This window comes from Triticum urartu, chromosome 2A (genome assembly GCF_056163025.1).
Source record: "Triticum urartu cultivar PI428250 chromosome 2A, HENAU_Tu73, whole genome shotgun sequence".
In the NCBI taxonomy this organism is placed as follows: domain Eukaryota; kingdom Viridiplantae; phylum Streptophyta; class Magnoliopsida; order Poales; family Poaceae; genus Triticum; species Triticum urartu.
The window spans coordinates 658,547,946-658,564,358 of NC_141874.1; the positions used below are offsets into that span (position 1 = coordinate 658,547,946).

The following is a 16,413-nucleotide window of genomic DNA, read 5'->3' on the forward strand; positions in this document are numbered from 1 at the left end:
ATGAATAGCATCTCCACCACGGAAGCGGATTTTATAGCACCCGGGTGCTCCACACCTCTATACGAGCATTAAGTTTTAAAAAATAGCGAGAAATTTGAAGAAAAAAAATCTGAGATTTTGTGATATAAAACCCGGGTTTCTGATCTACTCTCGTGTGAAATTTCGTAAAAAATACTAGGAAACGTATTCGTTGCAAAAAAGACAAAAAAAATCCTATGTAGTATCAAAAAAACTGTTTGAATGGATTTTTGTTCGGACAATATTTCCTTCGCCGCGGATACGTTCCTTCGTGTTTTTCCATGAAATTTCACATGGAAGTAGATTAAGAACCCATGTTTGGTATCCCTAAATTTCAGATTTTTTATATATATTTTTGGTATTTTTTATTATTAACCCAAGAGCTCCTGTGTATTATCCCTCCATCACAGTACATACTACTTTCTCCGTCCTATAATAAAAATCGTTTTCTACACTAATATAAGAGTGTATTAGTGTAAAAAACGCTTCTATATAATAAAACGGAGGGAGTACCTCGATATCAAAATATAAGACGTTTTTTAAGCTAAACTAGCCTAAAAACATCTTACATTTTTATATGGAGGGAGTACAAAAGCTTAGGATGTCTTATAACTAGACTCATAATTTTAATAAAGTTACGCTCCATTAAGACTATGTGTATCTAAAATACACGGGTTACACTCCCTTCCCCCAGCGTCGCTCTCGCAAGTGACCAGGGGAACGCTAACAACCGACCAACTCCCCGTCCATCCCTGCCCTCCACCACCTCCACCGTCGGCAGGCATCATCGGGTGAATCCCAACTGGCTTTGGAGGCGGCGACACCCTCCTCCATTACGCTCATTCTTCGCCAGCTGCTGTGGGACAGCAGGACTGAGCGGAGGCGCCGTGCTCAGCGAGGGCGGGGGCGTGACGGCGCCTGCGTCTCGCTTCGATGGCCTGGGTGTCCGTTGGCTGTGCGAAAGCGGCATAGTATCTAGATATGAAGGTGTGCGCCCCTGTGTCTGATCACGCCTTCTCGGATGCAACACCTGGACGACGGTGGGTGGCGCGGGGCATCGATCCCGGGTTCCCTCCTTGTTTCGATCCGCTCCTCCTTCCCTTTTTGCCGCCCTAGTGTTGCTTGGTCTATGATATTACGATGTTTGAAGCAGGGCATTTGCTGGCGGCTCCACCAGTCGTAGGGGTGCTAATCGGGGCAAAGCACATATCTTTGGTGGGTCTCGGGGGAGTGCGGTGTCAGGTTGTAGGGTGTCAATCCTGGCAGTGGGAGACATAGTGCTCCAGGAGGAACGCACGGGTCGGATGTGGACTAGCTACTATGGCCGCGTGGGTGGCATGGATGTTGGTGTGCGGCGTAGTGTAACAGTGGTGCTGCAGGTGTTCCTATGTCTGGTGGCACTCCGGTTCAGCAGAGGTGTGTAAACATCAGGGTGACTATCTTGCATGCAGGGGCGAAGCTACGTATAGCTACCCGGTGTCACTGGCACCGGGTGCAATTTGCACGCACTTATTAGCTTAGTGTGTAGGCCATTCAATTGTTTGATATGTAGGCATGTGTTCTTCTATATGGACACCGGGTAATTTTAAGTCTGGATCCGCCCCTGCTTGCATGGATTCTCCAGGACGACGGGAGCGGCATTTGTAGGCCACGTTCCCTTCCCCAAGGCTCCATCATGGTTGTTCCCTTTCATTTGTGCTGCTATGTGTGAACACTTGATCCCTCGGATCAGGCTGTGGCAATACTCTGTGTCGTGCCCTTCTTGAAGGCTCCGCCTTGGAGTTCATGCTTGGACGTTGTCCATCTTCATCTCCAAGTGATTCCTTTTTTCTCCATCCGTATTTTTTCTTGCTATAACTAGTCCCTAAAATTTAGGAAGTAATTAAAACATGAGATCGGAAGGTTGGGAGGCAGATTTCACGGTTGCTAGGTGTCGAGCCCGATTTTGGCCGGCGAAGGTTGCCCAATGTCGAGGAAAGGCGGCGCGGACGGGGCATGGGCCGAAGGGGAGTCGTGAGATGCGGCCAAATCTAGCGGTGGCGCGATGACCGAACGTCGAGAGCTCGACAAGGACTAGCGGCTCGCCGGCGGGCACATGGGGGTCGCGGTGGCCCCTAACCGACGTATATGTGTGGTGGCGGGATAGGGAACATCCGGAGTCAGGCGTCGGCGTCACAGTTGAGAGCGGCCGATGGAGTCACGGCAGCGGCAAGAACTGGTCGAAATTGGCATGGGTGGGGACAATTGATGGAGGGGATGTTTCATCGTGACGGTTGGGTTCCCGCCACGTCGATTTGTTTTCAGGCAGCCCATGCAAAAAATGCAACATTTGTCCCAAAAATTTAGGGCCGATGTAAGAAAACATCACTTCATAGAGACAGAGCATGGTAGGTGTTTTTTTGGGACCGACGGCTGTTTCAAATGACAATTTCTTGGGACCGACGGCTGTTTCTTGCATCTACTGAAGATGCTCTGTGAACAGCCAAAATGTTTTTTCGTCCAAAAAAAAACCCAGCCAAAATGGTTTGCGTGTACGTACCTACCAAACCATGCAACGATATTTTTTTTTAAAAGAACATGCAACGAAATTGGTTTTGCTCTAGGACGCAGCTCGCTCGGCGTCATATGGCACTCACATTCGGTGCGCTCACTCCAGCGCCCCTGGAGCGCGCACGTCGTCCACCGCAGCGGATCACGAATCGCTCCAGCCGCCTGCTTTCGGGGCCGAGGCAGCCCACGCCGCTCGCCGCTCGCCGCGGTGGGTGGTGGGTGCCGGGTTGCGTCACGTCCCCGCACCCCGCACAGCGCACACCGCACGCAGATCCCAGAAGTCCCACCGCCCGCGTCGCCCACCGCAACCAAGTTTCCACACCGTCCGTGTCCGTGTCGCGCTCCCCGCGCCTCCCGGATCGCGCGCGCGCGTCCACCGTTGCGGCGTCCACATGTCAGCGCGGTCGAGCACCGCACGCAGGCGGCCAGACGGGTGGGCACGGACACGACTGCGGGGGCGGCGGCCGGCGGACGAGGTGGGGAGCCGTGTGGCGGTGGGGGCCCCCGGGGTTCCCCGTTCCACACGCGTGTGCGCCCGGCCGCCGCTAGGCCAGTGGATTGGATGGGATATCCGCACTTGTTTATGAAATTTAATATAGTGGGGCGTGGATCGGCGGCCGGCGCCGCGCGGGGCCCGCCGTGACGTCGCCGTCTCCCCGTTCGCCGTGGCTTTCCGCCCCGGCGCGCTGTGCGGTCGCTCGCGGACCCGATTCGCTTTTTGTCTGACCACGCCGACAGGTCTCTTTTACACCTGCAAGGCTGCGACCGCAACCGACCGACGACGGGTGGTTGGGCGGCCTCCCTTGGCCGTGGCCGACCGAATCGGCTGATTGGCTCGGGCTGCCGCTCCACATCGTCGTAAAGCTACAAAGCTAGCGCTCGAATTCTGGTCGGTCTCGTAGTATCGAGAGTTGGGAGGTGCGAGATGCCAGGGCTTGGGAACGGAGGGCGGAAGTTCAAGATTTTGAATATGGGTGGATGGACTTCTCCGTCTCGCTGCCGGTGATTTGACGCCAAGAGCGACTGGATTGGATGATGAGACGATCCAACGCCAAACCTAGGAACTAATCATTCTGATCTATCTTATTGAAACGCGGCTGACGAACTACAGCGCCGGATTATTTTATGTCCAAAGACCGGCGACACGAGCGAGCAGGAGGATGCAGGGAAACCGGGTCAGGCAGACAGGCGTCACGTTGCCCACGACGGACGGGGCCGCCAGCGCGTGGCCACGCGCAGGTGGCGTGCCGCACCGCGTGATGGCCGGCGGTAAAGCGAAGGTCACGACGCCAGACGCCTCCGCGCCAAACAAACCAACACGGCCACCGCAAGCCGCGTCGGAGAAGCGAGTTCAGAGCGACGACTTTGAAAACATATGCACATGATCTAACTGGGTCAAAGGGATTCGCACATGATTTACACCCTGAGCTGCACGCACGCGGGGCTGATTGATTGCTCCCGTGCAGACGCACCGTCCTCCGATAGACAAAATCTGAGCCACAACAGGAGGGGCCCGCGTTGGCGCGTTGGGTCTAACTCCAACGCACATCATCCTGCTCCTCGCCGTCGTCTGGATCTTCCTCTCCCTCCGCCGAATCAAATGTGTCCTGCAAAGCATCGGAAGGGAAACCGTGTCAGTTTGCTCTCTCTCTCCGGCCAGTCTGGGCTGGAGAGTGCCAGTGGCATGGGCAAATTCAGAGACAATGCATGTAGTGCACTGGATAGATATGACCAATGGATGTGAAATCTTCTGCAAGTGCGAAACCCAGCGGAAGAATTTGGCAACCAGAGTTTCACAAGCTGCATGCTGCCAAGGACTGAAAGTATGCTGCATGCATCTGGTGAATAGTTCAGTGGTGATTTTGGACTTTGGACAGTTTCAATATATGAATTCACATGGTCTAAAAGGTCGCCCACCGTGGTTCATGGTTTCTGTTTCATTTTCTGTGGTTTGCTTAATAATTATTACAGATCACCAGCCACCAATCAACCTAAAAAGACCACGGTAGCATTAGATTGAGCACCTCAGTTTCTTCTACATATATAAACCAAAACATATTACTGCTGCCCAATACATGGGAGAAAACCCGGATTTTATCCCCACAGACCCCACCCATCAGAAGCTAATTTCTTCCCTTGAATATACCGAGGGGCCTCTTCTCCCTCCAGCCATTATCTATAGATGTATGTACAGACATAGGTAGATTTTATCATTACCTGCCGTGAAATCTGGCATCGCTTGTCCCTTGCAACAGCCACAGCTGACCTAGTCTTAGCACCCTGCAAAAGGATGTGTCAGAAATGATAAAATAGATATCAAACCCCTGTTAAATGAGTTAAAAAGTCAGCTATTTTTTTCTTACGACAGGAACAGCACGTGCTGAGGGCACGCTGCGCATGTTTTGCTCCAAGGACAGAAACTTCTTCTCCCAAGTTTCATTCAGTCCTTGTAGAGCTTGGTTAATCATCAGCTGCACCTGCTCCTGTGTGAATCTTGGCTCTTGTCCCTGTCTGCTCAAGAAATCTGGGGAGGATTTTGACGATGAATCAGTCTGGGCCTTCTTGCTGGCAACAGGAGTACCTTGGTACCTCCCACGCTTCGAGCTACCCACCTGCTCTTGCACAGGATGGGGGCCTAGCAGAGGATCTCTGGCCTCCTCAGCATGCCAGGATGTGGTATCCTGAAAAGTAGAACAAAACAGAATCATCAATACATTCTGAAAATCATAGCACCCAGAAATTGCATTCTTAGTTATTAACTTATTACCTTAGGGTGCTGGTGCATTGCTATGATTTGTGAGCCTGCAGCAGCAGAGGGGTGGCCTCCTGCATTCCGATTCTTTCTCTTTTGGTAAGAAACCTTCATAAATTCGTCTTGGGCCCAATGGTCACACAACATTTCCCACCATGATGGTTGCATCCAATCAGGGACAAACGGTTTCCAATTCAGTGGATCATCATGGTCAATCGACACAACGGACCCATCTCCCTGTCGTTCCTCTGAATCTTCTCTATCGTCTCCCTTTTCTAATTCTCCATTGGCCCTACCAACCGCCGTAGATCCTTTGAACTTCTTTGCTGCCAACTCCTCTCTAACCCTTTGCTTCTCATAGCAAAAGAGGTTAACTAACTGTCTAACTGCTTTGCGCTCAAAGATCTTCTGGCACTCCTCTTCGTGGCCAGGGGCCCACTTGTAGCGTTTCTGCAGTATTCAAATGACAGGAAATCATCACTCGCAAATCTTACAGTGAGCAAAACATAGTTTGAGACGTCCTGATTAGTTACTCACAAGGAATTCATCCAACACGGTAGCCCTTACATCTGGAGGGCATTGGTGCCAATAGTGAACCACAACCTCACAGGATCTTCCCTCGTCATCCACTGAAATACAGGTCCCAGGATAGTTCTGCTTGATAAGAAGGGAGATGGTAGTTGCTACCTTCTTAGGAAACGGCGGGTGGACACTCCAGTTGCTGGTTACAAATTAAATTGACACATGAAGATCAGAATGCATCAGTTCTCCAACCATCGACAAACATAAAGGCAGGGGGGATACTTACTCTGTACCACTGGGCGTCAACACAGGCCTATCAGCTTCTTCGCGTGGTTCCACTAGCAATGAAGGGCCACGCCCCTTGCGCTTTTTCGATGACTTGCTAAGAGATCCTGATAGCATATCATCACACTGTGCATCCTGAAATTGCTCGGTATCAGACAATCACGAAGATTTCCATGAAAAGGTGAAATTCTTAGTTTCTCGGAAAAAAAGAACACCTCTTGCAAAAGTTACATCCTTGGGTCTTTCTATCATAACTAGAACCTTTGGTGTGCCTTGCCATGCCGCTTAAGAAGATACGCAAGGATTAAGACATACCACAAGAAAGAAGACGACACGATGCATCCACAAGTAAAACATCCATACCCATGACCAACAGACCTTTGAGGAAAGAAATATACTCTTTGGACAACTTCAATCCCTAATTCCCTATACACCAAAATCACATACAGTCCAACACAGAAACCACGAGGAAAGACAACGGCCGATAATGAGTCCTGTGGCAGGCGACACATAAGGCGGATGCCAAACAGTGCCTGTCACTACAAACCACGGAAATGGAGGGTAAACTGAAAACACGCCTTATAATGGACACCTAACAGTCCTTTAACAACAACAGCCAGTCCCAGAAGGACATGCAGGGCGCCATTTCGGGTAGCCTTACAGCTTGGAGGAGATCCCATTGACAATACAGGGCTTTCCATTTGTAATACAATTAATCTAGCATGAAATATTAACACTAAACCAAAGGAAAGCTACTACAGATGAAACTCATGCCAACACCTTTTAACTGACAAAAAAGTTTTCAAGCTAACGTTCTAAAAAAAAAAGTTTTCAAGCTAACATCACAAGTTCGCAAACCTGCATCGGAAGTATCAATTTCAAATGGTAATAATCAAAACCCATCTCACCAAGCCATTGGCAAGAACACATTTGAGTGGCGGCACAACAGTTACAAGTGACACTATGCATTGCTGTCAGACGAACACTGCACATCACACATAACACTTCTGACCATGCATTGAAAACAAAGTTCAGTAAAGAAGGGGTGAGGAGAGGGACCTGGGAATATATAACTGCTCGTGGTTGGTTATGCGGTGTTATTGGACTGCTGCACTGAGGTGGTAGCTCTGCAAGAATGGGAGGCGCATGTTAGTGATACAAAGCTCTCAATAGAGATTACCAAATACGTTGCAGAGAGGGACATACTTTCAGGTGAAGAAAGCGAGGAAATAGTGGGCAAAGTAGCGGAAGCTGGAACAGGCAACAAGGCAGCAAGGCGGCTGCATGAAGCAGCCAAGTTTATCGGCCTGCCATGCTCTGCAAAATTCTTGCTGTGAGGCTTGAGTCGCACCTGCTCCGAGTGGTTCTTGCCACTGCAAGCTGCTTCTGCCACTTGTCCATCCATATACTGATTTTGACCATCTGATGGACTTGAATGTACTTCCTCATCACTTCCATCAAGCTGGTCAATCCCATTAAAGCTTTTTTGGGGAATCTCATGCTCATGCGATGAACTAGAACCAGGATTAGGAAGTGCCCACCCAGTCTCTGGAGAGAGTGTTTGATCAGCTATGCTACTCTCAATCTGTGGAGCTTCTGAATGATTTTGATGGGGGGGAGCATCTAACTTCTGGATAGGCTCAACATCAATAAGGTCTGGTGATGATCCCTTTGACAGGCGTTTACTGCGCCTAAGCTGAGGCCGCTCATTAGAAGAATTCATCAAATTCTTGTTTTTCCTCTTACGATTTCCTTTAGTATTTTCGGTGCTCTTTATATTTTTGTTTGATGGCTTGCAGACAGAGTCCACCTTTTCCTGCTCCATGTGGACTCCGTCACTAGGATTTTCACCTTCCTGCTGCTCATGGTCAACTTGATGCCGAGAACGTACCTGCTCATGCTCGATAGCACTAGGGACAGCCACATGTTCAGTTCTCTGCTTGCCGTGCTTTGGAATTGTGTCATCAGGAAACCCTCCGTCTGCCTGATTTATATGAACCAAAGACTCAGTGGGCATTACTTGTGCCTGTGATGCGTGGACATTTATCAAATTACTGTTTTTCCTCTTATGATTTCCTTTAGTATTTTCGGCGCTCTTCCTATTTTCGCTTGATGGCTTGCAAGCAGAGTCCACCTTTTCCTGCTCCATGTGGACTGTGTCAATAGGATTTTCACCTGCCTGCTGTTCATGGACAACTTGATGCTGAGAACGAATCTGCCCATGCTCGGTAGCACTAGGGACATCCACATGTTCAGTTATCTGCTTGCTGTGAATCGGAATTGGGTCATCAGGAAACCTTCCTACTGCCTGGTTTGTATGAACTGAAGACTCTGTGGGCATAACTTGAGCATGTGATGCATGGACAACCTGGTTAGGCTGCTCTTTCTGGACATTTCCTTCTTGCCACGATTTTGGACCAAATACAAATCTATATGTCCTCTTGCCAGACCTGGCAATATTTCCTTGGACAGGTTCAGTATGTGACTCCTCCCTGTGGATTGAAGCATTAGGAAGCTCATTTTGTAGTGTCCTTGCTGCATCAATTTGTGTCCTCTTGCCAGGCCTGGCAAGAGTTCCTTGGACAGGTTCAGTATGTGACTCATCCCTACGGACTGAAGGATTAGGAGGCTCAATTAGTAGCGTCCTTGCTGCATCAATCTGTGTTCTTGGTTCAGCTCGAAATGAGTTGAAGGTCTCCTCTCCAGAAAAATGCTTGTATTGTTGTCCATGTGTCGGCTCTGAATGAATGGGCTTTTGAACCATTCCTGCACGAGCTGATTGACTCGAAGGCTGCTGCACCTGCTGCACAATATGGGTCAACAAAGAGAAGAAAATTGAACAATAGATACAGTGCATGATATACTCCCTCTACTAAAAAAATATAACATTGGTAAATGCGGACAATTCTTTGTCAACTTTGACCAACATGTTAACAAAAATTGGATTGATCACATGATAACTGTATAAGTTTATCATGAATACATATTCATAATGGGCACAAATTCCAGTGAAGCCTCCAACGACAATAGCGAGTGGAGCTATGGCTCCATGGAGCTGATAAACAATTTTCTGTTCCTAATCTTGATATTTTGTAGCTTTTGCTATTAAGGTAATAAAACTAATGGTTCAATTTGCACAAACAAATAAATTTAATTTAAATGGGTAAAAAGAACACTTTTTCCATGGTCAGTAGAAGTAACATTACGATTCACTCTGACGAGTCTACAAGTTGATACTTGGCACTGGAATAGGGGCCCTACCAACATGCTGCCGCTGGACACCGACCAAGACAACTCTTCTCCTTGACCTGGTCCTCATCAGCCACCCATGTCACAAAGGTGCATGGTTGTTGGTCCTCTGAACTAAGTCTGATTTGCTGGCTCCTTTGCTTAGCATTTCTCCCTCTGTTTTTTGGGTCCAATAGCAGTACAAGTTGTTGTGCCACCACAGTAGTAGCTTCTCTGCAACACAGATCATGCTCTGATTTGGGTAGTTGTGTACAACATGGGAGATGCTTCTGACTTCAGGTTCGTCTCCCCTCCCTGCCTTCATATCTTTTATTATAATAGCGTGGCATTTGTATAGTTGGTGAGTTAGTTCCACAGCCAGTCAGAGATCGACGAGACCATCCGGCTCCTAAATATTGTTTTTTGGAATGAAGAGCGCAACAACAAATATCACATCCAATGAGGTTGTCTAAAATTTTCAAAGCATCTAAAACCCACATTCCATAGCCACACTGGTTTCAGTAAATAAAGTTGTTTGTGACTAACTTATCAATTAGCACAAATCTTGAGCTATCCGAAGCACTTCCTGCACTTGTATCCCTTTCTTTAGCTTTTTCTTTGATTAATTTTCACCGAACTTGCTTATTATTCTAAAAAGGACCGGCAATCCTCAACTCTGCAGGTAGTCCTTAACCTTGTCTGTTTCTAGCCGAACAAGAGAAAAATGCAGACTCCTACAACAAAATCGTGGAGACGGGGAGCCTACATTGGCCACAGCTTACTGAACCAAGCTATTCAAAAGTAAAGTAAAACATCCCAGCCCTAAATTCCTGGCCTGATTGAACCTCACTGACTAGAATTATTAGACTACTGGTCAGAAATGTTCAATAACTAAATAGCGACGACACAAGCATTACACATTATTTACTTAGCAATGCTTCTAGTAGCCTATTCAAGCTCATATAGCCAGAAATGTTAGCATCGTAGCAACAACCACCGGCACCAAGCTAAGCAACAATGCATGACAATGGAATCCCTTGGAGCGAACGACTGCGAGCAGTACCTCTGCGGCATTCATTGGCCGGGGGGAGGAGATTGGGACGGCTGTGGGCGACACCACGACCGGAACTGCGGCGAGGGGGAAGGACGCGAGCTCGACGCCACAGAGCGGGCAGGCGAATCGCCCGGGGCCGTGCGGCACGCTGAGCACGGATCCGCATCCGCCGCACGTGACTCGAGCGGTCGCGGCCGGCGGGGTGGGCGCGGCGTAGGGGGCGGCGCCTCGTCCGGGGAGCGGGAGCGCGCGGCGAGGGCGTGGCGGCATGAGCTCCGGCGGGAGCGACTGGGCCATGCCGCAGTCGGGGCAGGCGAACTCCATGAGGCCATGCTCCACCTCCAGGGTCTCGCCGCACCCCGCGCATCGCACCTCGAGGATCCCCGGCGGCGCCGCCATGGGAGGACGCAGCGGCTGATAGGGTTTTATTTTCCCCCTGTGGCTGTGAGCGCTACTGTTCTGTTCTGTGTGGGATGATTCAGCCGACAGCTACTTACGCGAAACAGAGTTTCCTGGCTACTCTCCCGTCAGTTGTTTTCTGTCATGGAATAGCGGCACAAGTTGCCATACCACCAATATTTGACAAATGTCAAATGTTTGCTAGTGCCTGGTTGGTTATCAATTTTTTTCACAAATCTCATGCAGAGTCGTCGACATTTCGCAACTTTTGATTTTGCCAATTATCATAGAGCGATCGTTGTTGGAAATGGTTTTCTGAACGAATGATCTGTGATGTGTTTGACCGTGAATGACACATGACAATGGTCATGGGGTTGCCATTCGGCGTTCGCTCCAATGCAACCCTTTGAGCGAACAACACGAACGTTCGTTCTTCATGGCAATGTGAGGAAACAACATAGGCCGCGTCTTATCCTTTTACTCTCCTCCACCCCACCACCCCCACCACCCCTGTCCTCAAAATTACATACAAATGGCAAAAAAAACTAGAGCATGTCAATTTATGTGTGTACCATGACATGTCTCTCTTTTTTTGCGAGTAACTTTCAATCTATTCATCAATTGTGAAGGTAGTATAAAGAACACTAGAAGTAAAATTTATATGCAGGTTCGTAGACCATCTAGCGGCAGCTACAAGCACTAGAGGAAGCCGAATGCACGCGCCGTCATCGCCCCTCTCTCGTCAGAGTCGGGCAAATGTTGTTGTAGTAGACGGTCAGGAAGTTGTCGTAATAAGGCCCCATAGGACCAGCGCACTAGAACAACCGTCGTCGATGAAGAGAAGTATAGATCGGAAGAATCCAACCTCCAGACACACAGACGTAAGCGAATGAAGACCGGATTCAGGCGGATCCAAAGAGGACAAACGCCGACCGAATCACACAAGATTCGCCGGAGACACGCCTCCACACGCCCTCAAGCGATGCTTGAAGCATCACCTGAACGGGGGCTAGGCGGGAAGAACCTTATTCCATCTTCAAGAAGTCATCGCCGCCCCATCTTTCTAAGCATGGCACAAACCCTAACAAAAGTCAGAAAACATCTAAAAACGGAGCCCTCCCGCCGACAAGGGTTGGGTCCATCACGCCTACATGGTCCAAGGACCATAGGAGACGAGGCAAAATTGGCAAGCGTTGTTGACTTCTATGTTGATCTAGCAAAATTGACAAGCGTTGACTTTCTATGTTGATCATGAATGCAAGAAAAGTCATCACGAATATTTAACATAGAAGTCAACGCTTGTAGCGCAAAAACAACTTACAACATGAATGCAATATATGCAACATACACTCGAAGTCATTGCAGCATGCGTACATTGTGTTTGCAGCAAACCAAAAACAAGCTAAAGATATGTTGAACGAATGTATTCGACACATAGAAATCACTAAATTCGCTACCAAATATTTGAGGTGTTGCTCTTCGCCATTTAAGACTCGTCGACAATAATTTTGACTAGTCGAAGTACCATTGTTTTCATATATTGTGAGTCTGGACTCATCACCCTCGTAAAAAATCAATCGTACCCCTTCACTAGTGCTACCAAGGGCATTCATGATAGGGTTTCTCCTGCCTCTTGCTGGCGTCGACGTCGGTCTACCTTGTCTCATGTGGTACTAGGACCATGGAAGCACGATGGATCTCGACCCTTTTGCCGATGGGAGGGCTCTATTTTTAGGTGTTTTTTGTTTTGTTAGGGTTTGCGTCCTGCTGGGGAAGGTGAGGCGGCTGCATTTCCCTGAAGATGGAATAAGGTTCTTGCCTAGCCCCTATCTAGTTGGTTCTTCTAGCGTCTTCGGAGAACATGTGGAGGTGTGTCTCCCACGGATCTCGCAGGATTCGGTCGGCGTTTGTCTTTGGTGGATCCACTTGGATCTAGTCTGCATTCATGTGTCTATAGGCTGGATCCTTCCGGTCTATGCTTCTCTTCATTGGCATTGGTTTTTGTTCTAGTGCGCTAGTATTATGGGGCCTTAGCATGATGACCTCCTAGTTGTCTACTACAACAACGTCTGTTTGGCTCTAGTGGGGAAGGGGCGCTGAGGACGACACACCTTTGGCTCTTTCTACTTCTTGTAGTCGCTGCTAGGTGGTCTATAGACTTAGATGTAATTTTTGACTTCTGATGTTCGTTGTACTGCCTTGACAGTTCATGGATACACTGAAAGTTTTCCCCACGGAACAAAGAACTCATCACCCTCACCCCATCCTTCATCATTGAGTTGTCGGTGCAAAAAACTCCAACTCGAAACTCTAACTCGACCTCCACTTCAAGAATCTGGTGAGGGGGAGCAAGAGAAGGAGGAGGAAGACACACCTAGAACCCCCCCCCCCCACATAACGGTTGGGACAAGAGGCGGGGGCATGGGAGAGGAGGATCTCAATTGAGAGGGTTTGGGAGAAGAAGACACGGGATTGCGTGGTTGTTCAGGAGAGACGAGAAAAGATGGAGAGTTGTAGGATCGAAGGAAGATGTAGTAGGCAGGAGGCGCACACGGTGCACCGGAACGATCCAACAATTGATTGGGTGGGTAAATGTAATCACTCACCAATAACATAATAATACTAGCAAAAACTTTTCGACGCCTTGCTTGCACACCCTTGTGGGCTTGATAACCCACAAGTATAGGGGATCGCAACAATTTTCGAGGGTAGAGTATTCAACCCAAATTTATTGATTCGACACAAGGGGAGCCAAAGAATATTCTCAAGTATTAGCAGCTGAGTTGTCAATTCAACCACACCTGAAAGAATTAATATCTTCAGCAAAGTATTTAGTAGCAAAGTAATATGATAGTAGAGGTAACAATGGCAAAAGTAACGGTATTGGTTTTGTAGTGATTGTAACAATGGCAATGGAAGAGTAACTAAGCAAAGATCAATATATGAAAAGCTCGTACGCAATGGATCGGTTGTGACGCCCCCGATTTAATCGTACACTAATCATACACGCAAACGTGTACGATCAAGATCAGGGACTCACGGAAAGATATCACAACACAACTCTACAAATAAAATAAGTCATACAAGCATCATATTACAAGCCAGGGGCCTCGAGGGCTCGAATACAAGAGCTCGATCATAGACGAGTCAGCGGAAGCAACAATATCTGAGTACAGACATAAGTTAAACAAGGTTGCCTTAAGAAGGCTAGCACAAACTGGGATACGGATCGAAAGAGGCGCAGGCCTCCTGCCTGGGATCCTCCTAACTACTCCTGGTCATCGTCAGCGGGCATCACGTAGTAGTAGGCACCTCCGGTGTAGTAGGAGTCGTCGTCGACGGTGGCGTCTGGCTCCTGGGCTCCAACATCTGGTTGCGTCAACCAGGTAGAAGGGATAGGGGGAAAGAGGGAGAAAGCAACCGTGAGTACTCATCCAAAGTACTCGTAAGCAAGGAACTATACTACATATGTATGCATTGGTATCAAATGGAATAAGGGTTTCGTATGTGGACTGAACTGCAGAAAGCCGGAATAAGGGGGGATAGCTAGTCCTTTCGAAGACTACGCTTCTGGCAGCCTCCGTCTTGCAGCATGTAGAAGAGAGTAGACTGAAGTCCTCCAAGTAGCATCGCATAGCATAATCCTAACCGATGATCCTCCCCTCGTCGCCCTGTGAGAGAGCGACCACCGGTTGTATCTGGCACTTGGAAGGGTGTGTTTTATTAAGTATCCGGTTCTAGTTGTCATAAGGTCAAGGTACAACTCCAAATCGTCCTGTTACCGAAGATCACGGCTATTCGAATAGATTAACTTCCCTGCAGGGGTGCACCACATACCCCAACACGCTCGATCCCATTTGGCCGGACACACTTTCCTGGGTCATGCCCGGCCTCGGAAGATCAACACGTCGCAGCCCCACCTAGACCAACAGAGAGGTCAGCACGCCGGTCTAAACCTAAGCGCCCAGGGGTCTGGGCCCATCGCCCTTAGCACACCTGCACGTTGCGTGGGTGGCCGGAAGCAGACCTAGCCTAGTGGCGTTCCAGTCCAATCCAGCGCGTGCCGCTCCGTCGCTGACGTCAAGAAGGCTTCGGCTGATACCACGACGCCGGGATACCCATAACTACTCCCGCGTAGATGGTTAGTGCGTATAGACCAAATGGCCAGACTCAGATCAAATACCCAGATCTCGTTAAGCGTGTTAAGTATCCGCGAACGCCGACCAGGGCCAGGCCCACCTCTCTCCTAGGTGGTCGGAACCTGCCCTGTCGCTCCGCCTCAAAGATCCACACAGAGGGCCGTTGGGACAAAGGTCCTTTCAGCCCCCAATCCGTGAATCACTCGCGGGTGCTCCACAAGCCGACCCGTCTTTAGTCACCACATGTATCATGTATAAAGCATATAGTATATACCCGTGATCAACTCCCGAGTGATCACGGCCCGATAGTATAGCATGGCAGACGGACAAGGATGTAGGGCCACTGATGAAAATACTAGCATCCTATACTAAGCATTAGGATTGCAGGTAAAGGTAACAACAGTAGTAGCAAGGACAGGCTATGCATCAGTATAGGATTAACGGGAAGCAGTAACATGCTACACTACTCTAATGCAAGCAGTATAGAGAAGAGTAGGCGATATCTGGTGATCAAAGGGGGGGGGCTTGCCTGGTTGCTCTGGCAAGAGAGAGGGGTCGTCAACACCGTAGTCGTACGGGGTAGCAGCGGCGTCGGTCTCGGTGTCTAGAGAGAGAAGAGGGGGAAGAAACAATAAATATAATGCAAGCATATGCATAGTGAAGCATGACATGACAAGTAACGATGCTAGGCGTGCCCTAACGTGGTATGAGGTGGTACCGGTTAAGGGGGAAAACATTCGGGAAAGTATTCCCGGTGTTTCGTGATTTCGGGCAGAGGAGCCGGAGGGGGAAAGTTGCGGGTTCGATAGGTTAGGGGTGTGTGGCGGACGAACGGACTGCGTATCCGGATTCGTCTCGTCGTTCTGAGCAACTTTCATGTTGAAAATATTTTAATCCGAGTTACGGATTAAAAGATATGATTTTCTAAAGATTTTATTAATTTCTAGAATTTAATTAATTAATTATTTAATTCGAAAAATGAATTTATGACGTCAGCATGATGTCATGCTGACGTCAGCAGTCAACAGGGTTGACTTGGTCAACCTGACAGGTGGGTCCCGTTCGTCATACTCTGTTAGTTAATTAACAATAGTTAATTAGGTTAATTAGCCATTAGGTTAATTAATCAGGATTAATTAAATTAAGTATTTACTTAATTAATTAATTAATATTTTAATTATCATTTATTTTTATTTTTAACGTTCTGGGGGGGGGGGCCTGCGGTCAGTGGCATGGCCGGTCCAGTCAGCAAGGCTGACCGGGTCAACAGACCGGCCGGGCCCCTAGGGCCCACGGGTCAGTGACCCAGGGGTGGCCCCAGGTCGGCCACGTCGGCGGCCGGCGTTGGGGGGCTCCGGGGAGCGTTCCCGCGGCGGAGGGGCGCCGGACCTCGCCGGGATTCGCCGCCCGGCGGCAAAAATGGCCGCAGGCGGGTGCGTTCGAACGTGGAGAGGATGCCGCGTCCA

At 48.9% G+C, this 16,413-nt stretch overlaps 1 protein-coding gene across 5 annotated transcripts; it reads right to left on the minus strand.

The window, feature by feature from the left end:
* Window positions 1-3,932: 3,932 nt before the first annotated feature.
* Window positions 3,933-10,888, minus strand: LOC147986491 (uncharacterized). 5 transcript variants are annotated; one of them, XM_087544789.1, is made up of 9 exons: window positions 10,419-10,888; window positions 7,334-8,930; window positions 7,187-7,254; window positions 6,129-6,253; window positions 5,858-6,041; window positions 5,336-5,770; window positions 4,932-5,249; window positions 4,786-4,848; window positions 3,933-4,175 (listed from the first exon to the last, which is right to left on the minus strand). In XM_087544789.1, the coding sequence occupies exons 1-9, from the start codon at window positions 10,806-10,808 to the stop codon at window positions 4,101-4,103; spliced, it is 3,255 nt and encodes a 1,084-aa protein (XP_087400915.1). In that variant the 5' UTR covers window positions 10,809-10,888; the 3' UTR covers window positions 3,933-4,100. The 5 variants fall into 5 exon arrangements, with proteins under 5 accessions (XP_087400915.1, XP_087400914.1, XP_087400913.1 ...); XM_087544788.1 differs by having other exon boundaries at window positions 6,129-6,262; window positions 7,334-8,927; window positions 10,419-10,887; XM_087544787.1 differs by having other exon boundaries at window positions 6,129-6,262; window positions 10,419-10,887.
* Window positions 10,889-16,413: the final 5,525 nt, after the last annotated feature.

What these genes read in the sequence shown, in the direction of transcription:
- LOC147986491 (XM_087544787.1), bottom strand. Translation starts at nt 10,808, where the DNA reads ATGGCGGCGCCGCCGGGGATCCTCGAGGTGCGATGCGCGGGGTGCGGC. An exon ending in TTGACGCCCAGTGGTACAGA is followed by an intron (nt 6,042 to 6,128) that starts GTAAGTATCCCC and finishes ATTTGTAACCAG; the next exon opens with CAACTGGAGTGTCCACCCGC. An exon ending in CCGTGTTGGATGAATTCCTT is followed by an intron (nt 5,771 to 5,857) that starts GTGAGTAACTAA and finishes TGAATACTGCAG; the next exon opens with AAACGCTACAAGTGGGCCCC.